This window comes from Barbus barbus, assembly GCF_936440315.1.
Source record: "Barbus barbus genome assembly, chromosome: 18".
NCBI classification, from domain to species: domain Eukaryota; kingdom Metazoa; phylum Chordata; class Actinopteri; order Cypriniformes; family Cyprinidae; genus Barbus; species Barbus barbus.
In genome coordinates, this window is record NC_136746.1 from 20,846,477 (window position 1) to 20,869,271 (window position 22,795).

At 38.1% G+C, this 22,795-nt stretch overlaps 1 protein-coding gene across 1 annotated transcript; it reads right to left on the minus strand.

Annotated features, from left to right (window-relative positions):
• Positions 1-914: 914 nt before the first annotated feature.
• trip11 (thyroid hormone receptor interactor 11) lies at positions 915-22,479 on the minus strand. The gene is made up of 22 exons (XM_079440563.1): positions 21,908-22,479; positions 19,222-19,298; positions 18,865-18,975; positions 18,433-18,738; positions 18,271-18,342; positions 18,001-18,166; positions 17,518-17,856; positions 17,377-17,417; positions 17,074-17,169; positions 16,677-16,883; positions 13,813-16,551; positions 13,302-13,583; positions 12,703-12,843; positions 12,381-12,574; positions 11,277-11,440; positions 10,958-11,061; positions 10,760-10,859; positions 5,832-5,913; positions 5,609-5,723; positions 3,471-3,593; positions 3,246-3,384; positions 915-2,250 (listed from the first exon to the last, which is right to left on the minus strand). Exons 1-22 carry the CDS (start codon positions 22,044-22,046, stop codon positions 2,027-2,029), a joined length of 5,961 nt encoding a protein of 1,986 aa, XP_079296689.1. The 5' UTR covers positions 22,047-22,479; the 3' UTR covers positions 915-2,026.
• Positions 22,480-22,795: the final 316 nt, after the last annotated feature.

Here is a 22,795-nt window from a genome sequence, read left to right on the forward strand (position 1 = left end):
GTACTGAATTTAATGCATTGCCACATAATATACCTTGATAATAATGTCAAGTTATTACTTGCACAACCATTCAAAAGTTGTTTTTTTGGTCGCTAATGCTTACTGAGAATGCACTTATTTGATCCAAAATGCAGTAAAATGTAATGTTGTGAAATTGTATTACCGTTCAAAATAACATTCCAATTTTAATATATTTTAAAATGCAATTTATTCTACTACTTTCTGTTGATTTGGAGCTAGAATTACAGGCAATAAAGCTCTTTCTGATTCTGATATAGTAACAATTTATAAGTCTTTACTGTCACTTTTGATCAATAAAATCATACTTGCTGAAAAAAGTATTAATTTCTCTGAGAAAAAAAAAGATCATACTGACCACAAACTTTTAAATGTAGTGTATGTATATCCACAACTAGACATCAAAAAATCAATATAGATTTAAACTGGTTAAATGTTCCCAGAATCTATGCACCAGATTACAGATGTATTAGACATGGTTACACTACAATTGGAAATTCAGACAGGGTTTTCCCAAGAGACATACAGGGAAAGACGGACATTCCCTTTTGAGGTTAATCTGTTCTGATAATGCTCTAGACCACTGCCTCCATAAGCACTTTTAAATTACAGCCTTGCGATTACATAGTCTGCAGGGAAAAAAGAAAACACAGATGCAAAAGATCAACAAATGCACTGTTTCCTTATACAAGTCTTGTATAATATATGGAAAAGTACTGCACAATTTAAGGATTAGATTTACATATTAATTACCAAACAGCAGGAGTTCCTTTTGCATAGTTATTATTAACAGATGTGTTTCTAAATAAAAACACTATTAGAAGTGAACGGTGAAAACTTTGTATTAAAAAAAGCTAAGTGGCTAAATAAATTAAATAAAAGGGAAAATGCAAATATACATAGAAGAGAATAGTTTATTTGGCAGAAACACTGTTGTTGACTCACTTTCATGAGCAGTCTCTTTCAAACTTCAAAAAGGTTGAGCAACTTTAAATAAACACCAGCGCAAAATATATACCCTAAAATGTATAAATGTATCCTAAATCTATATATTTAAGTGCAACCAACTTATGAAAGATATAGTAACCAAAAAGAGAATTACTAAGGCCATTTTTTCAAAAAACAAACAAAAAAACTATTCTTCATATTAGGCCTTAAGGAAATGGCGTTTTTAAATATTTGGTTGGAACCCACTGAATAAACTAATGTTTATTATAACAGAGGTGTATTATTTGTTTAGTAAACAATTTTAAAATATACAGGTCATTTTTACAGTTCATTTGCACTTTCGTTTTCCTTTATGGGTGCATGTTTTCCAAATTGTATATACATGTTTCTTTCTACCTTAGAAAGTTCTGAATATTGCAGATACATTTTATCTTATGCCCACTGCATAAACAGTGAAAAATGTGATTGATGTACAAATAAATAACATAACCGCACGCTTGTACTGCATGGGAGCATGAGCAGCAGTCTAAATCCAAGATCAAATGTCACGTCTTGATTAACTGCTATTGTACCTGCCATACCATACGGCCAACCATTCATAGCACTCAGAATGGGAGGATTTTGAAAGACTATCTGTAGCGTTTTTGCAGAAGTGGAAAAGGTTTAATAAATCCATTTGTGTAGTGGATGCCAGACAGCATCAGACAGTCTCTCAACACACTAGAAAAACATTAAACACCTCTCTTTGTCTAAAAATGACAAGCTGAATGTTTGCACGACATTAAATAAATGTTGGGAGAAGGTCACAAGAATATTCGATAATGTAATCTTCTCCAGCTTGCAAACAGAATTCAATTGTGTCAAACTTAGGCCTCAGTTTAGTCAAATTTAACAAGCACGGCAGCCCTTAGATGCTTTATCTTTCTTTTATTCTGATGGCAATTAGCCATTTTAGTAAATATTTGAATCCATGACATGGCCCAGTTTTCTGTTTCCATCTGCCGGAACGTAGTGTCCTGTTAAGCTAAAGTGCTTTGAGTGGCAGTACAGGTGGCTGATATCATTGCTTGAGCAAATCTTTGAGCACAGCTCCACCGCTGGCTTCAGCTGACACGGGTACAGGTGTAAAGGTGGGCAGGGCGTCTGAGATGGGCTTCATAAGCAGGTGGGCCCCAGCACCTGCAGTGCTGCCTGCACCAGTGGGATTGAGGAGGGGTACGGCGGCAGACCGGGGTGCCAGGAAGGGGTTTGAATCCCCAGTGCGCTTACCTGGGCCTGAAACACCTGAAAGAACACAAACCACAGATATACAAGGCCTGTTTGTACCAAGAAAGATAGTTATGATAATAGCTATATTGGTGTTCAGACCAACAAGCGATCGTAATACGTAAAATCTAAAATCAGATGGATCCTAATTGGTTGTCAATGTCTGTATCGTTTATCAGGAGGAAAACAATTGTTCTGAAAGTCATTCCAACGGTACTGTTCCTCTGTGTTATTATCATTATAGCAGTGGTGTGGACCATATTTTCAAAGAATAAAAACAATTATTAAAACTTTATGGTTAACATCCTTGGTATGAATGGGCCTGACCTATAAAAAGTAAAGTTTTTTTAAAATCATGGACGCACCTATATTAAAATTCTGGCCAGTAATGATAAGATGAAAATTATTTTAATGTTACAGCTGATAAGTAACAAACATTTCATATTAAATTTTATACTATTTTGGCAAAATAATTTAAAAATATTTTTAAAAAATATATTTTTTATATATTTTTATATTATAAATGATAATATAAATATTTTAATTAAATGTTTAACCTTTTTTAAAAATAGCAAACTATTTATCTTGAGATGAAATATGTATTACATTAAATAGTGAAACAAATAAATATATAAAACATTGGTCTCAAACTCAATTCCTGGAGGGCTGCAGCTCGGCACAGTTTAGCTCCAACCAGCTCCAAATCACACTTGCTTGGAAGTTTCTAGTAATCTTGAAGAGCTTGATTAGCTGCATCAGGCATGTTTGATTAGGGTTGGAGCTAAACTGTGCAGAGCTGTGGCCCTCCAGGAATTGAGTTTGAGACCAGTGATATAAAAGACTAATAACTCTAAAAAGTTTCTAAAAATAAAGATTCCAAAACTATCATTTGTAAAGTTCAGTAAAAATAGTGTAAACATAAAAAAACTAATATGGTCTTATAGCAATAAATAAAAATATATATATATGGTAACAATATATTGTGCATTCTTAGATTTTATGTGACATTATACCTGATGCAGGTGTGCTTGCAGTACTCCGGCCAGGTGGGGGCGCACTCAGAGGCTTAATGTCATAAACAGGTAATTTAGGGGCAGGAAGTGCAGGAGTAGACTCCACCTCCAGGAACTTCACGAACATCTCAGAGAAGGACTTTAAAACACAGACACTAGTGTAAGAGGAAGATGCATGTGTAAAATAATGCGTGTCTGTGTTCATGCATTTCTATGCATGCCTACCGAATTGAGGTTCTTTGTATGGGTAGGCCTTTGGGGAGTGTTGGGTACACTCTGAACAGCTCTGCCTCCCAGCAAACTCGAGACCCATCCGGTCACCCCACTCTTGCCCTCTTCCTGTAACAACTGCATAAAGAGAATACAGTAAGTCAGTAGGACAGTAGGCCAAAGGGAATGTTTGGGTATGTGGGCTTCCTCTCTTACTCAAGATAACTGTGTAAATTTCAAAGAGGTACTGCAACAAAAATGTGCCTGTCCTCAACGCACTCAGCCCAGAGCAAATTAATGCAACCTTTGAAATAAAACCACTGAATCAGACTTTTTAACCAAAAAAGCAGACTGGGATTATTTTTAGTTTTTAGAGTTGTAAACAAGTGAGTGGAAAACGTAACGTGCAGCATTAAAAAAGAAATGTGACAAAGGTGTGGAGTGGAGAAAGAATATATGGGTTGAAATGGAAAGTGGATTGTGTGACCCAGAAACACACACATACACTCATATTTACTTTCCTTCTCTCCCTCTTTCTTCTCTGGGGGCTGTTGGGTAATTCTGCTCACTACTTGCTGAATAGTGGAGTCTCTCCTGCCAGACTCCAGCCTACTTCTATGGAATTGTGGGTAAGGAAATGCTTTTGGTGTAAGGTTGGCATATGGTCTCTCGCTTTGTCTCTAACTGCTGATTTCTGCCTGCTGTCTGTGTCTCATATTGTTTGCTTGCTTTATCAAACTCTTATTTCCATCTGTCATCTGTAATAAGAACCATCGGGATTGGACTTGAAACATGTTTTTATGACAAAATTTGAATATATGAACAGCATATTCAGTAAAACTAAATCAGAAAGTGAAAAAAAAAAACTGTATTAAATGGTAGAAATACCTGCCATTTAGGTGAGTTTCATCTAGAAAATGACTTTAATTCACATAATAAAAAAATAATTTAAAAAAGTATGCTGGTGTGAGGGTATATATTAAATTCTATAATAAGGTTGTGTTGTCTTATGTAAATTACAATTTATTTTCTTTATGCACTTTTCTGGTCCTACTGTGAACAATTCATTATGCATGCTAAAAAATAAAATTAATACTCTCTCTTCCTCTGAAATAAATTTCCAAGTCACTTAGGCTGCTCAGGAATCAGGATAATAAATAATGGTATTCAATAGCCAAAAAGCTAATTAAAGTTTGAACAAACTTGCATTCCCATTCTGGTATGTAATGCCCACGTTTCACAGTCAAATTAATTCCCATTTTTCCCCTCACTGAATATCCAGCTTCACTTGGAAATACAACACATTATGGAAGTAAAATGGGTAGCGAACAACTGGAGCACAATTTGTTGAAAGGAAAAACCCCATACAGATTTTGACCCTTCGAGGACAATAGCTAAAATGATTATGGCTTTTCCAAGAAAACAAACAAACAAAACAAGCCACATCCTGCTTTATCATCAGAACTGATCTGTTCCTGTTATTGAGAAAATCAGCCCCCCCCAGGATCAAAACAGCAATTCGAACAGAAAACAAATCAGCTCTATTAGCAGTCAGCCAAAGTAATGCGGTGATATGCGTGCAGAGTGTCCGGGGATGCTGATGTAACATTTAGTACAGGCTGTCCTAACAAGCCCAGAAACCTCTATACCAAGATTACCAGCAAGGACCGAACGTAACTTGAAATCATCCTTCAAAAGACTCAAACAGGACCAGCGTGGGGAGCTTGAGGTTTGTGCCAAATTAAACACATGAGGTAAGATGAATGGAAAAGTCTTTTTAACATCTGATAAAAACCTTCATACTGACATTAAACAAGAGATAATTGAAAAAAAAAGTAATTAGAGGCTGGGTGGAGAACTGAACATAAGGAGGCAGGAGGTCAAATATTAAATCCACACGTTTAACAGTCACGTTTCAAAGGTGAAACAAGAACTGGAGCAGAGCCACATTTGGGAGTAATGAAAAGCAGGAGGAATTTCACAAAACGAGTCAGACAGAATGATTGTTCCTTCTCTTGGACTTGACAATATCTGATTAATGTAAATATGCAGGCTCATACACATTTGCATTTGCGAAGAGGAATACTTGCATTTAAAAAGTGAATTCAAAAGGGAGGATAAAGAGAAATCTACAGTAGAGAGCGCTGACCCACCTCGGACACCTCATCTCGGTCCAACCCAAGCACATTACCCATAAGCCTCATCACCTCAGAGCGCTTGTTTCGGGGGGTATGAAAATAGCCCAGGTAAAGATTCTTCATCAGAACCCTGTATGAGTAGTTAATCATGTTAGATGATATTTCACAGAAACACCCTTATTTGGATCTACATATATATGTGAAATATGTTTCCAATGCAGATGTGTTTTGGACTCACTTATCCACTTTGCCTTCGGTGCTGTTCAGGAGGTTCATCAGTTTTCTCTGAGCCTCTTCCAACATCTCCTGTCTCACACCCACTGCAAAACACACACAGGTACAAGTTTGAGTATTTTGTGGGTATTTACATTGCTGTCACAGTTAGGCTCATGAGTTATGGGCTAATTCATAAAACCAACCCATTAATAAAAAATAATAATAGTTTGCTCATGTCTGGCTTCTGTCAAATATGGCTGTGTGTTTAAGGGTCCAATAACTTTTTCCTACACACACATGATTCTTTTTCATTTCTGGCAATGAAATTGAATAACTGAATTTTATACATATACACACTACAATTCAAAAAAGGTAAAGCTTTTTTTCTTCTTTTTTTTTGGAAAGCAAGCAAGCAAGAAAGTGATAAAGAAAGAAAGATATGATTACTTCTGAAAAGTAAAAGGCATTAAATTGTACAAAAGACACAGGAAAAACATTTATAATGTTCCAATAAAATAGATTTTTCAAATAAATACTGTTCTTTTGAACAGTATTCAACATAAAATCCTGAAAATGTATCATGGCTCTAATGAAAATACAAAGCAGCACAACTGCTTTTCAAGATTGATAATAAGAAATGTTTCTAGAGCATCAAATCATTATATTAGAGTGTTTTCTGAAGGATCATGTGACATCATGTGAAAATTCAGCTTTGCCATCACAGAAATAAATTACATGTTAAAAGATTCAAATAGAAAGCAGTTATTTTAAGTTGTAATAATATTTCACAATATTACTGTATTTACTGTAATTTATCAAATAAATGCAGCCTTGGTGAGACTGCTTTCAAAAACTTTCGAAAATCTTACCAACCCCAAAATTTTCTTCCATTTAAACCACATTATTATGCTGAAGTGCCTTATAAAGTCACAAGCCACTGGCAAGTAGGTTGTAGACAAAGCTAATTTTCCATGCACTGTTAAATTTGGATGCTGTGTTTGTGAGATGCAGACAGAGCTTTCAGCAGGAGGTGGTATGTGACTTGTGTGGTATGCAAACAGTAGAGAACAAGTGTTTGTACTGAAATAATAAGTATGTGTGTCTGCAGCTTAACATAAACAGTAATAACAGTGGTATGGGGTTCAGTGTATCTGGGAATGTCCCGTGGAGTAAGAACAAAGAAGTGTGAGAATATGACGTGCTCTAAATGCCTTTATCACAAATGCCCCTCGCTGGTCCAGACCATTTGGCTCTTGAGAACCCTTTTCCTCTTAGATTTTACCTCCTGAGATCACACAAACTGAGCGATAAGAAAGGGTGAGAGAGTTCCTGTCTACGCTCAACACCCTGGAATGTCTGTCGGCTACACTTGTGCTTTGCTAAGCAAAAATGAACCATTCTTGATCATTCTGTCTATGGTCTCCTCAGTCGTTTTTTGACAGATGCAGAAAAAATCCCAGCGCTCATCCCTCAACCTCCTCTCCCTCTCAGACTGACAGCACTGTATTGTTGATTTGGGGCTTGATACGGACAGAGAAGAAAGAGGTAGGTGAGATAGAACGACAGGGTAGATGGAAAAAGAGAATCTTTGTCTACACAATTTGGCTACTGACAAGCCACAAATATTATCTCTCTGACAGAGAGGAGATGTGAAGGAATGCTAAACATCTATACCATCTACAGACTTGGCTGATCACTGCGTCTTTCTTTCAAATGCAAACATGTGTGTTTCTTAATGTCTGCTCTGATATGAATCAAACTTAAACCACTACATAAAGCACAGTCTCAAAGAGCCAAACAAAATTTAATGGATCCTGATGTTCCTAGTCCTGTTGACGTTCATGGGTCTCTTCAGAAAAATGGTTTACAGTGCCGCAAATCGGAGAAAATCTCAAATAATATGGCATGAGTTTACTCTGTTAATTCCGCTTAAGAGTTAGTCTTTTCGCAAAACATTTTTGTGGTGTATTTTAGTGTTTTATGGGATTGAGTCTGCTGTAATAGTTATGATATTATACGTGCTGTGCAACACAGGTTCATAAGGGTAATTACATTAGCAAAGTCACAAAACAAAATGCTTCTTATTAATAAATATTTTTATTAACCAATAACCACAACATGAACTCAGTTACAATGCACATTATTCACACGAATTCAGTTGACTAAAATCAAATTACTGAAATCTAAATCAAACTAAATTGAGAGATTTTGAATCAGAATCAAACTGACCCAGCCTTATTTTATTTTTTTTCCTGTGGTTGATTAGTCCCTAATGGCCATTTAATTAGAATTTTGTGTTTCTGTATTTGTGTTTAATTGGGTTTCTATATTCTGTTTCTGCATCCTTCTTTATCAAAATAAATTCAGAGATTATGAATCAGAATCAAACTGAATCACAAAATAAATGCTAATACCCAGCTTTAGTTTTGCTATGGTTGATTTATTTGAATTGTGCTTCTGTATTCTTCCTTGATCCTAGTTCAGTGGTTCGCTACAAAGGGGCCGGGGCCACAGCAAACATCCAATGGGACAAAACCTTATTAAAATGCTAACAAAACAAAAATGAAGATGTAAATGAATATTTTCCCCTTTAAATATCTATTATCTTTATTGAATTCACACAGACTTTTATAAAAATCACAAAATAAATTGTGTTTAATTAATATATCAATGCTCCAAGTTTCTGGAACGAAAGTTGGAAAACAACCAATTTAGTCAACTTAATTTAGTCAGATTGTCATGCTCTTTCAAATCACGCAAATTGTGTGTTTACTAGGGATGCACGATATATCGGCCACCATATCGGTATCGGCCGATAAATGTAATTTTTTCTGTTATCGTTATCGAACCGATAAGAAAATTTGGCCGATATATTAAAACCGATAAATAATGCATTATTTCCTGCAGAGGCACTTCAGATGCGCACTGTTCGCCGTAGACCTTTTCAACGTAATTGCGTATTACGTGACGTCACGAACGCGCATCATAGAACAGAGCAAGGCGAGCATTTGTGCTTATAAAACTTAAACTTTTTTATTTATTTTTTAAATGACCGATCGTTTCGCTAGATAAGACCCTTATTCATCGTCTGGTATCGTTTAAAGCCCTTTGAAGCTGCACTGAAACTGTCATTTGGACCTTGAACCGTTTGGGTCCCAATGAAGTCCATTATATGGAGAAATGTTTTCATCAAAAACCTTAATTTCTTTTCGACTGAAGAAAGAAAGACATGGACATCTTGGATGACATGGGGGTGCGTAAATTATCAGCAAAAGTTTTTTTTTAAAGTGAACTAATCCTTTAAGTTCGCTTGTGCATTTGCAGCCTTTTGTGCAATTGTAGGTTGTAATATTGTGTTTATTTTATGCATATATATCTGATTTAGCTCATAGGCCTCTAGAATTTGTTTGGTTAAGTTAATAGAGCGTTAATAGATAGCTTCTGTGATCATCTTTAGCTCAGCGCATGCAGCTCAAACAGCAGCGCACAACATTAATACCTATATGATTGGGACTATCATATATATAATGAGAACATATTATTATAAAACGTTGAGAATTCTTTGGTTTAATTTGTCATATTTCAGCGTGTTGCTGCGGGAAGAACACATCCACAACAGAAGTTACACATTCTGGTTAGCACGTAACTTAGTTCGAGTTCACTTGTGCATTTGCGTCTTTGTACATACAAGTTGTAATATTATGTTTAGTTTATGTTGTATAAATAGCTGATTAATCTCATATATGATGCATTTCCTTGAGTTAAATAAGCTGCCAGCAAAGCACTTGTTTACCATTGTTCATTCAGCTCTTCAGTTTCAGAGCACGCAGCTCGAACAGCAATGCACAACATTAATAACATGAATTCTTTGGTTCAATTTGTCGTGTTTCAGCGCATTGTTGCGTGATGAGCCAAGAGCGTGTCATATCTTATTAGCGTGTAACTTCATCAATTGCGCATTTGCGTCTTTTTGTGCATTTATAAGTTAGAATATTATGTTTACGTTGTATAAATAAGCGATTCCGTTTAAGGGTGTTCATTCAGCTCTTCAGCAGCGCACGCAGGTAAAACTGCATGTTGCTATTTTAAACAGTGGTATTAATTTAAGATACTTCTTTTACAAAATCATTGATATATTAATAATAATAACCACCACTTTTATTTTTATCTTATTATTTTCATCAACAATATGGTTTAATTAAAATAATTTAATTGTCGGTGCGGAGGCTATTCCGTTTAATTTATTCATGGCACATGATTTTGGAATTTTTTGTTTGTATTTTTTTTACATATAACATTAAGTAAAGTTGTCCAGTGACTTGTTTGCATTATTTAAGCATTGTTTTATTTATTTGTAAGGCTGCTCTATGTTTGATTTATGTTGAAGTGTTTAATGGTGAGACTTTTTTAGTAATAAGGCTCCCAAAAATTATATAAAAATTTGGATTTAGATTTATCGGCCAACATATCGGTTATCGGCTTTCATTTATAAATAATTATCGTTTATCTTATCGGGCAAAAATTTTATATCGGTGCATCCGTAGCGTTTAGATTCCATCTTAGTTTTCACTAAACTCATGACACACATCCAAAACAACTCCGATCACGGCATCCTCAAAAAATGCAACGAATAAAGACGTAGCTGTTGGCCGCTTCAGAGTTCCTGCTGCCAGTGCGAATGAAAACGGCCTGAGGTGGAAACTGATTCTCTAGGAACCACCATGCTGGCTAGTTTCTAGAACTACACGGTACTAAAGCCCCTAACGTTGTCACAATAACAGCAAAAAATACCAGAGGAATTATCTTAACCAATATGACAGGCCTTCAAGTCAAAAGGTTGAGAACCACTGTCCTTGTTAAACAATGAGGTCAAATGCTAAGATGATTTCTAGTAAAACTCTCAAGCTCTGATTTCAACATAGTCATTCACTTGGTGACATTTGGTCTCACCTTGTTTCTTCAGATATTCTATCTCTTCCTCTTTGAGGTCCAACTGGTCAGTGAGGCGAGAGGCAGATTCTAGAGCCGTGTTTGCTTCATCCAGGTTTATCTAAGATTACACACACAGACACAGAACATTAACATAAATACTTGTTTCAAACTCAGAGCAGAAAGTACAGGTTTGTACATATGTCAGTTTGAACTGACTTGCAGAGCGGCTGCCTGATCCTGAAGATTTTCTGCTTTAGTTCTCCACTCTTCCTTCTCTCTCTTGTGTTTTTCCAGTTCTGCTGAATACATGGCTTTTTCTTCTGTAAAGAGAGATACAAATGTCAACACTTTTCAAAACTGAAGACTTATTTCAGATTCCTCTCTTAATCCAAACATTTAAAAGAAGAAACATCTGAATATTACACTCTAATCTACATTTGTAATTACTTTAATAGCCTTCATTCCGTACAAGAAAGACTGTTTTCTTAATAAATTACAATAATACTGGAATATCAAAAATAATGTGCGCACATGCCTTGTTGAAACTGTTCTAGCACCATCTGCAGGTTAGAGAGTGACACTGCATACTGGTTGACCTGATCCTGAGAAGCACGGAGCTGAATAAGTGCTTCATCTCTCTGTCTGACCACGCCATTCAGCTGCTCCTGAAGAGACTCGACCTGCAGGCAAGCCTGCTGACTACACACACAAACACAGTTAGAGACATTAGAGAGGCTAAAACAATATAATGAGTACACTGAAAAACACCACAACTGTCTCAATATGTTTCACATTTCTTGTATCCATGGCAGAAAGCTAGACTTTCTGTGTTACTGATATAACATACAGCTGCAAGCAGCAATTAAGGGGCCTAGCACAAATGAGTGCATCAGATCAGTTGAAAAAGTTAGAAACTAAAGACATTTGTTGATGATTTTAAGCAAAATGGTTGAAAACTTTTGATCAATAGGTGGTGCTGCCATCAAACTGATCTGGTCAGTGTTGGGTGACAATGACACAAAGTTTGCAGTCAATATGCCAAAACATTGCAGAAATACAGTATTAGATACAGTCTGGCATCATGCCATTAAAATTTGATGATAAGTAATTAAAAAACGATTTGAGTTGTCAAAGCATGGTGAAAATCAGACAAACCTTCTAGAACGACTTCAAAAAAGGAGGTTTTTGGAACATACAAAATGGCAGGAAAACAGAAAATTATGCAATCTGATTAATGTTCACACTGTTCTCTATCTATATGCCAAATTTAATAACTTTACTGCAATAACTTTGCATCTTTGGTGCTTGGCCCCATATTATGTAATCATATATGAAATGGAAACAAATTACAGTATAAAACGAGTCTAGTGAGGCCAGGAGAAAGACGCTGGAAGCAAATTCTATTCTATTTTTTTTATTATGATTTATTTTTAGTGCATTTTGCTTTTATTAGGAGAGGATAGTAATTTAGATAGGAAGCGAAAGGGGAGCGGGAAAGGTCTACAAGCCGGGACTCAAACTCGGGACGCCTGAAGCGCAACGGCGCTATATGTCACGTGCTGCCCATGAGGCTATTGGAGCCAACGGCAAATTCTGATTTTAAGCATGCAATCACACCAACAGACTAAAACAGACCCACCTTGCACTCTCCACGGCATTGGAGGAAGATGTTAACCGCTCTTCCAGGAGTGCCACTCTGCGTCTCAGCTCTCCCTCTCTTTCCTCAGCTGCCAAAGCCTCACGCGTGTACGAATCCTCAATCTCTAACAGGTGATTGCGCAAACGCTCCACCTCCTGCTTCAGGCGCTGCTCTTTATCTCGTGTGTGCTGCAGCTATATTCATAAAGTAATAATAATAATAATAATAATATTATAAGGTATAATAATATAATAAGGTAACAATGCTTTCAATCTTTCAGTAAGGTAAAAAAGCACAGCAATGTAATATTGGCCTTTGCTACCTCACTCTGAAGGGCAGTCGTCTCCATTTGTTTTTGTTTGAGGGCCATCATCACTTGATCTCTTTCCTGTTGAAACAACACTGCCTTCTCCTGCATGGACTTAACTTCATTCAACAATTGGTTCAGCTCACCAGATTTACCCTGCAGTACAGACAAAGGCAGAATAGGTTAACTTCACAACACATATGGAACTAGAACAGTCCAGAACAAGTTGTATGCCTTCATTGGCATTAACATTACAAATGTGAATTGTTCCCACTGCACTTATTTTTGAGAGTGGGTGAACAGGAGAGAATTAAATAATACTAATAATTATAATGATTAAATAAAATTCTAAATTACTACTATTCAAACTTGTAAGATGAGCAATATTTTTGTTTTTGAAAGAAGTCTCCTATGCTCAATAAGGTTACATGTATTTAATCAAAACACAGTAAAAACAGAAATATTGTGAAACATTACATATTTAAAATAACTTTTCTTTTTTCATATTTTAAAATGTTATTTCTTCCTTAGAGAGCAAAGCAGAATTCTTTGATTAAGAATTTCTAACATTTTAAAAAGGATTTTAATGTATTTTTTTATTTGTATTTAAAAACCTGCTCTTTATCTTTCAGCATCTTCTCCATGGCAGTGGCCTTCTCATTCACAGCACTGAACTGAAACTCTCGTTCCCGAAGCAGCAGTGACACCTGCATGTTGGTTTCCTGCAGGGCACGGAACTCTGTCTCTTTCTCGCGAACTTTTCCCACTATCGCTTCATTCTCCTCCTTTAGCTTCTTCACATCGAGTTCCAGGATCAGGGCACGCTCCTTCAGATTTGTGACAGCCTGCTTCAAGACCTCATTGTCATTTTCACGATTACGTAAACTTTCACTCACCTAGTTTGTACAGAAAAAAATGTCACAAAGTTAGGATTAACACAATTATTCAGATATAAGTGCATCTAAAATCAAAACACATTTTATGTGCAAACGTTGGAATGTAAACAAAATCTCTTACTCAAATCTCAAAACTGACATTTTACATCTACTATCTACAGTCCCTATGGTATTCCACACCTTACAGCATTCTCTTCCAGCCATTCAACACATCAGAATTGTAAGTCACCTGACTGAGTTGGTCTCCCTTGGTCTTAATGAGCAGATCCTTCTCTCTGAGGGAGCGCTGTAGCGATTCTTGCTTCTCTCTGGCCTGCTTGAGCTCCTCTGCATGGCTTCTCTGCTCACTTTCAGACAGAGATGCAGAATTCGACAAACGATGATTGTTTTCCTGCAGAGTTCTTATCATACTCTCCTTCTCTGCTAAAATTCTCTGCATTGACTGCAACTGCTGATTTAGGCTGTCATCTTGGCCTGGTGGTGCTGTCCCCTTCAGGTTTGGAGGGGCAAAAGCCTGGGTAGCCATCATAGCAGAAGCTTCTGGAGATTGCTTGACACTGCCAAGCTTCCCAAGCAGGACGTCTTTGGTACTACTCAGCTGGGTGATGGTCTGCTGCACCTGTGCCAACTCTTGACTCAACAAACCCAGTTTTTTCTCTTTCTGCTCATAGCTATGAATAAGTCTGGAGTAATCCACCCAGAGCTTTGAGCTGCAGTCGCTATCTGCAGAAACCTGCCCCTGCAGCTTGAGCAGCTCCTCTTGTAGCTGAGCAGATTCATGCTGCATGTTTCTCACAGTCGTGATCACCTGTTGCTTCCACTCCTCCATCTTCTTCACTTGCTGTTTGAGAGTGTCACGTTCTTGTAGGAGCTCCTCAAACTGGTTGCTGCTAACACCCCCCGAGCCACCACTTACAGAATCGCCTGCACCAGATGTCTGGAGGACAGAGACCAGGGTCTGACATTTCTGAGTCAAGGCATCAATCTCGATATCCTTCTCACGAATGATGCGGGAGAGGTTCTGAATGGTCTCTCGAAACATCTCTTGACTGCCTGAAGGGTCACTCATAGTGGACAGCCGCTGGTTTTCTTGCTGGAGCTTCAACAAGGCGGCTTCCTTGGCTGCAACAATGTCCATAATGCGATGGTAGTCCGAACGCAGCTGGCTGTTTTCTCTGGTTTTCTCATTGAGCACAGCCAACACCTGTTCACGCTCCACCGCATACGCCTGCAACTGCTGCTGCAGGAACACCACATCTTGACCATGGCCACCAGACACTCGAGCGTGGAGCGCCTGGATTTCTAGATCTTTTTGAAGCACCATCTGCGAGAGTTTTCCCAGCTCATTTTGAGAGACCACAAGCTGGTCAAGCTGCTTGGTTAGAGACAGGTTCTTCTCATTTAGCTGGTTAATCTCAGTCTCTTTCTCCTTGATGCCTTTCACAAGCTTCTCAATCTCCACCTTCGAAAGGTCATGTTTCTCATTACCGTTTTCGCCATTCAGTGACTGGGTCTTGTCCTCCTGTAAGATTTCTACAGACTGTATTTGACTCTGTCTTTGTGTGCTTAGGCCCTCCACTTCTGATTGAAGCCGGACAATCTCGTCATCCTTAGCAGTGATGAGTCTTTCATAATTGAGTGAGCTTTGTTCATGTCTTGTCCGTGCTTGCTCAAGTTCACTCTGTAGCACCTGCAGAGAACGCTGGGACTGCAGCGCTGTGGTCTGCTGCTCCTCTGATACCTTCCTCAATGGTTGGACCTCTTCTTCGAGTTGATCTCTGGCAGTTTTGAGCTGGGCTACCTCAGTCTCAAGTTCTGTGATGATGTCCAGTGTCCGTGGCTCTGACAATAATGGCGGTCTGCTTTGCTGGTCCCTCAGACGGTCGATCTCTTCTTTTAGATGGCTGTTTTCTTCCTTCATGGCTCCAAGATGTTTGTCCTTCTCCTCCACCGACTTTCTTAGAGAGTCACACTCTTGAGTTGCTCTCAAGAACTTGCGCTCTAATTCCTGTTGTGTTTCTGTAGCTTGAGCTTTTAGGGTTTTGACAAAGGCATCTTTCTCCTGCAAAAGCTCAGTGAGTTGATTTTGGCCTGCCACAGTGATGTCCAGCATCTCACTGGTGTCTTTGTGGTCAGAGACCATCTGCTCCATCTCACGCTTGAGCTCTGCAATTGCGAGATCTTTTTCCTGATTCAGTTTCACCATTCGCTCATGTTCGGTCTGTAGTGCAGAAGCATCCATAGAGCGTGCGCTGGTTAGTTTGTCGATGGTTTGTTGATACTGTTTGGCCTGTTCTGATAGTCGCTTCTCAATCTGGCTGAGCTCAGATTCTAACTGGCTCTTCTCTAGTTTCAAGGCTTCAATGCGGGTATCTTTCTCCAGGGACATCCTGCTTAGAGAGGCTTGACCATCTTGGATCTGCTTTTCCAAACTGTCAATATTTTCTAAAGCCTGAGTGCTCTCTTCTTTCAACTTCCTATTTTCAATTTTCAATTCAAAATCCTCTGAAACGGCCCTCTCGTAGGAGGTCTTCACTTCTGATAACTCTGTTCTCAAGTCCTGGATTTCTTTATCCCTTGTCTCAAGTGCCTTCCTGTGTTCCTCTAACATGTTACCCTGCTCCCCAGAATGACTTAACTTCTCACAAAGTGCAGTAAGTTCTGTCTCTCTTTCCTGAAGCGCCCTCTTGAGGTCAGAGGACTCCTGCCGCAGCTCTTTGCCCAGATCCTGTGACTTGCACAACTTTTCCCTCAACTCTTTTACTGTGGATTCCAGTTGCTGCTTTGCCATGTGCAGTTCATTCAAGGAGAAGGCACTTTGACTTAGCTTCTCCCCCTGAGCTTCCAGCTCCAGTTGAAGAGTTCGTCTCTGGTCAAGGGAGGAGTTGAGATCTGACTGAAGATGGGATTTTTCCGCATCAGCCTGGGTTTTCTGCAGGGACAGCTGTTCCTTCACTGCAATAAGATGCTGGAGAAACAAAACTGTGTAAGTATGTAGTATATTATGTAGTAAATTCTAAACATTCAAAAGATCCAATAACAACTGCATACTGTCTAATAAACTTGAAACATACACTGGTTCAAAAAGAGTACCTGTGTGGCCTCCTGGTTCTGCTTGTCCAGTTCTTCCAGTTCAGCGCTGAGTGTCTCTATATCAAGATGGGTTTGCTTTAGAGCTTGCTCCCGTTGGTCTAGCTGACTCTTTAGGTCTGAAACTTCCTGTGACAGTTCTATAACACTTTCTGACTTTCCTGCCTTTTTTCTCTCCTCGGCCAGTGTCAGTCTCTCAAATAATGCAAGCTAACGAAGAAAAAGAAAAAATGAAAAAGCTAATGTTAGTTAAGCGAAAATTACCATTTACATGATAACATGCAAGTGTCCTTTCAAAAAGCTGTAGAAATACTGATCTTCAAAGATTTTTTTTATTCTGTTCAAAATCAGGAAGAAACAGGTATTAGTGTGTACCATCATTTTGTCAAAATACACATACCTTTTCTCTCTCCACCTCTTCCTTCTCTTTTTTGAGGGTATCAATGATGGTGTTGAGCTCCAGTATGTCAGCATGTTCTACTTCTGTAGAACTGCTCTGAATTAAATGGAAAAAAAGTAAAAAGTATAAAGTGTTGACACTCATCCCACACTTACATTATTTGCAGAGGCAACTAGAAAGTGTCCAAATACATTTTTAATCAACTGTTTTATATTTGAATCCTCCGCATGGTTAAAATCATCTAAATATTATTGGGCTACAAACTTCTAAACTGTACATGAGGAAGGTTTTTAGCAAATTTACCTCACTGAGAGTCCTCAATCTAGCCATCTCTTTTTCTGCACCTAAAAATAAAATACAAAAATATAACAAATATGAGAGAGCCGTTTATGGATTTTCCCATCCAAGGACATGATCATACACAATTTCCTGTGTTCTCTATACCTGCCAGAGTTTTTTTCAGGGTTTGTATCTCATTTTCATGCTGGGCTTTCAGCATAGACTTCCCTTCCTGTTCCTGTACTCGAGCCTGCAGTTCATTTACAGACTTCTGAAGGCGACTGTAATTCTGCAGCAATTCTGTATTTTCTGCTGTAGCCTCCTCCTTTTCCCTCTCTAGCTTGGCCTTCTGATGCTCTGCCTCCTCCAAACTGGCCAATAGATCGCTGTGCTGTTTGCGCTGAAGCTCCGCCTCCTCCTGTAAAGACTGTATGGTCGATTGCAAATCTTGAAGTTTGGCGGAGTCCTGTACTGTGGTTGATTTTTGGAAAATATTTCCACCTTCTGAAGAAGAGGCAGTTAAACACAGCATTGTACTCAACTGTTCATTTTAAAACTACCAAATACAAATCAAACATGGTATCTGCATTTAAAAAGTTCGAAAATGTCCTGACTTCATTTCCAATATCCATCAATGTTCCTCCTCACCACTTTGAAGCTGCTCCTCAAGCTCTTCGATTCTCTCCTCATACTCTGCCAGCTCCTTTCTGTGCCGTTTTGAGATTTCAGACATTTTCTGCCTCTGGGCATCCTGCAATGCTGCCAGTTCGTGCTGGTGCTCATCCACCTCCCGTGCCATTTCCTCTCTCAGCTCCTGATTGGGTCAGAACGTCAGTTGGGTTAAAAACAGAACCAGATTTTAAGCACTGACCAACAGGAAAGCACTTATTCTTTGTTACAATTTAAAAGGTTTTTCACCTTGATCATTCTTTGCATTTTCAGAACTTCACCCTGGTCTCCGTTACCATCAACTCCTGGTAGCTTGGATGCCTGATAAATTGAAATATATAAAATATATAATAAATAATCTAATTCTAGTATATAGCTCTCTTATGATCTAATTGTACAATTAAAAGTGACCTGAGCAACTCTCCTCCAGTGGGCCACTTCAGCCTCTAGACGATGCACCTCATTGGAAAGATGGTTAATTTCCTGCTGTGACCACAGGACATCACTGAGGTCTACCTCATCACCATGGAAGCCTTGATGGACAGCTGTGGACCGGTGCAGAAAGGAAGACGAAGTAGTGGTAGTGGCAGCAGTGGTAACAGGAAGTACAGCAACATCAGAGGAAGATGAGCTGGCTGCAGCCTGAGCAGAATTTTGGAGTTTTTGAACCTCTTCCTGCAGTCCACTCTGACGGGCCTTGAGGTGACTGATCTCCACCTTTACAACAATAAACATACACACAATATCATCAGTATGATTCTAAACTTTAGAAATTCTCCCACTATAATTAGATAAGTGTAATTCTTCTCCCAAAAAGAAGTGGAGTTAGTTTTGAGCCCAAACCTCTTTCTGTTGCAGAAGGGTTCTGTATTCCACTGACTGTTGTTTGACCTGAATCTCTGCCGCCTCTAGCTTCTCCTCCAGCTCAGAGTTTATTCTTCGCAAGCGCTCATACTAAACCACACAAAAGCAAATTCACACACACAAAAAATCAATTCTAGATGTTAATGCACTGACAAAATGTTTTGAAACAACTCGTCCTGTAACTGAATTATTGTGCATAATTAGGCATTTTTTTTAAACGATGTGGATAAATTAAAAGTAGAAATGTCTTCAGCACACAAAACATTAGGCCTCATGACAGAATTGAGAAATATCTTCAGCATCGGACTAGGACTTTTTTTGTGCTCAATTAATCACCTCAGATTTTTGTGTTGCATATAAAGTCTCCAGTTCCTCCAATCTACAGTTGGAGACCTGCAGCTCAGAGGCAGCATCTGTAAGAAAGAAAAACATGCTGATATTTAATAAAGTCATGGTTCCTGAAATAGTTGGGCCTACATCTGTGTATGCAGCTCTATTATACAGCAATTGTCTCATAGATGAGTCATAGAGTGACAAGTCCTTACCATTTATCTAAATAAAAATATCTGATGTAAATGATAATGAGAACTTCTGTTCTTCTGTAAACTGTCTACTATTTCTAAGTCATTGAAATAAATTTTACATTGACTAACTACAAGGCCTCACCGAATGAGAAGGTAAGGTGAACAATCTTTGCCAGGTGTAAAAATATCCTATTAAACCACCAAAAGCCTTCATTTGCATTTTCCACAGGAATTATTTAAAGTCATGGTTTTAAAGGACACATTATTCAATTGTTGGGTGACTGTCCCTTTAAATACCAACATTCCAGGAGGATCAAGTTCAGTTATTTTATCCCAGCAGCTGCACAGCCACAGCAGAATATTACATCTATAACCAACAAGTACACTTAAATAAATACAGACCCCTAAGCAAATAACAAAAGCTATAAAAAAAAAACACAATATAAATAAAACTCTTCAGAGTGAAAAAAAAAACAATATGCAACATGTTTTTGTCCACAAGCTCTAAACAGTAAGGTTCTATTTCAACACGGTTCAGGTTCACATGGCAAACAAGAGAAATTTGCACACAAAGCATACTCTGTCTCAACTCCACCTACAAATCTAATATATGCACCCAAGATTAACATTAACTTATTTTCATTATTTAATGCATAAAATATGGATTTGAGAAAAACTAGCACAAACCGCAACAAGTCTGAGGTTAGCTAAACAAATTCACTACAAATGTAAATCACTACATTTGGCATTAAGGAACTCATTATCATAGGGAAATGTCTGCCTTAAAAACACAATTGGGTGGAGTAGCATAGTGTATAATAGCAATAACTGTATTAAATTACTATTAGTTAGATGATCCTCTTGAAGTACCATGGAGCTAAGCTTAAGGCTACGGTTATGGCCAAACAGTTTTAGTCATAACACCACTCTACAAGTTAACAGCACCTACTAAATAACTACTTGATATTGTGTTGCATAAAAAGTGATTGAGTCACTTCAATGTAGCCTTTATCTAAAGCAACTTAAAACAATAATAGCGAGTCGCGACAATGCATCTGAAGCTCTGTCTTTCTCAAGGACACATTGCATGTAGGTGGTCTCTGTTGTTGTGGAATTGACAAACCCCTACCAGGTGTCACATCTGCCACTTCCAAGCAGCCAGCCTAAAAACAGAGCCAATATACCACTGGTAACAATTTACAATTAGTTTCTATATGTTAAAAATAATTCATCCAATAGATGAAATGAAATAACAATTAACAATACTTTTACAGCCTTTATTCATCTACTTTGTTATTGTTATTTCTACATATAGCTATTTTTTAACATTTCAAGTTACAAATATTAACATTATTATTACTTAATGTATAAGTAATGAGCAATAATTAACAATACATAATACTATAATTAACCTATATTATTAAATGCTGTTCAGTGCTTTCGTGACACCTAATGTTAACAAACATAACGTTTGGTAAAGTTGACACACAACATTTGTCTAAAAGACAACAAAAACAGGTAATTTTTTTTTTTTGTAAGTCTGCTTTAAAACAGGCATGCCAATGCATCGTCAGACATGACATATTGACTCAAGGTCTGTCTGCTTTGCTGGAAGCTGCTGATCAAAGTTCTCAGTGTGTCTGTCCACTCCTCCAATGGTCAAAATGGGCATATTTACTTTTAACACTAGCAAGGGTTTTGTTGGTTAAAAAATTATTGGGCCAGATACAAGGAACAAGGCAGTGTTACTCACCACCAAAGTACTTAATATTATGCCCCCACCCACAAAAGAAAGAAACATCCAGCACTTTCTGGATTAAGATCAAGTGCCTAAACTTTAGCCCAAACTACATCTCTAATAGGGATTCAGCAGCTGTATGCAAACAAATCTCTTGCTCTGTCTTACTCTAATTACTTCAGCCCATTGCATAAGCGCACTGCAGCATCATATGACATGTGTAGAGAATGACAATGGAAATCCTAAAGAGACAGTTTACCCAAAAATGAAAACTCTGCCATTTTCACACCCTAACCTCTTGTTTCTTCCAAACTTGTGTGACTTACTTTCTTCTCAAAAGGAGATAGGCAGAATGTCAGGCTGTCATTATTCACTTTCATTACACAGAATAGAGGCTGCAGGTTCCTAACATTTCTTTTAGTGTTTCTCAGAAAGTCAGTCATTTAGGTTTGGAAAAGTATAATAATTTTCATTTTTGAGAGCACTTTCCCTTTAATTTCTTCGACCAGATGCCGATGTAAACCAAATCACATCTTAAAAAACTACTAGAGTAGTCATATCACATCAATCAGACAAAAACAAATAGGCACATTTCACAGTGAGATTAACTTAGATATTTTAATATCAAGCATAACTGGACTGACTGTATTCATAAACTAATCAACATAAAACTGTCACATTCATTAGTTTAGCCTATAGTTGTGCTCGCTAAATATAAAAGCATAATAAACAAAATGGGAAGTGGTTGTTGTGAACTCACCTCCCACTTCCTCTGCGCTTTCCAGGAGAATATCTTTGGTAAAATTAGAGATCTGCCCGGTGAAAGAAGACAAGCTTCCCCCGACCTGACCCAAACTCTGTCCCAGGCCAGAGCCTAACCCTCCCAGCCAGGACGACATGATGAGCCGAACCGGATCTAGCCCTTAATCACCGACACACAAACAATGCACTGACAACACAGATCCGTGCGAGCGAGGGCTTCATGTACTCAAGCGGATTAATAATAACTAGCGTTTTGCGCTGGTTTGTTTTTAATAGACGTAATAATAGTTAATCGGCAGCGGATCCGGATTCCAGCTGGTTCAAAACATCATGACATAAACAAAGACAAAACACCGGGTTATACGTGTTAAATCCACAGAAATCACGAAGACCTGGTCGCCGGGTTATATCCACAAATGGACAGGCAGGTTTCTGGTGCAGATTTGTTTTGGGTCGCTGTGTTTTTCACGCGGATAAAGTGCCAGCTCGACCGCGGCCATCACAGCCGGACTGATCATCCGTCAGCGGAGACGTGGACAGCACCGATGGATTGTGGGACGGTGGAGGACCAACACAATCCAGCGAACTCTTTCCACGCATTAACAGCGACCCCACTGGACAGAGTCGCGCAATCATGTGATAAAACAACTTTTGTTTTGGCCAAGTTTTGTCTTTAATGTGGTGGTGGTGGTGTATCAAATATGATAATATTAATATATTATATGATGATTTTATATATATATATATACTGAACAAAATTATAAATGCAACACTTTTGTTTTTGCCTCCATTTTTCATGAGCTGAACTCAAAGATCTAAGACTTTTTATATGTACACAAAAAGCCTATTTCTCTCAAATATTGTTCACAAATCTGTCCGAAAACCA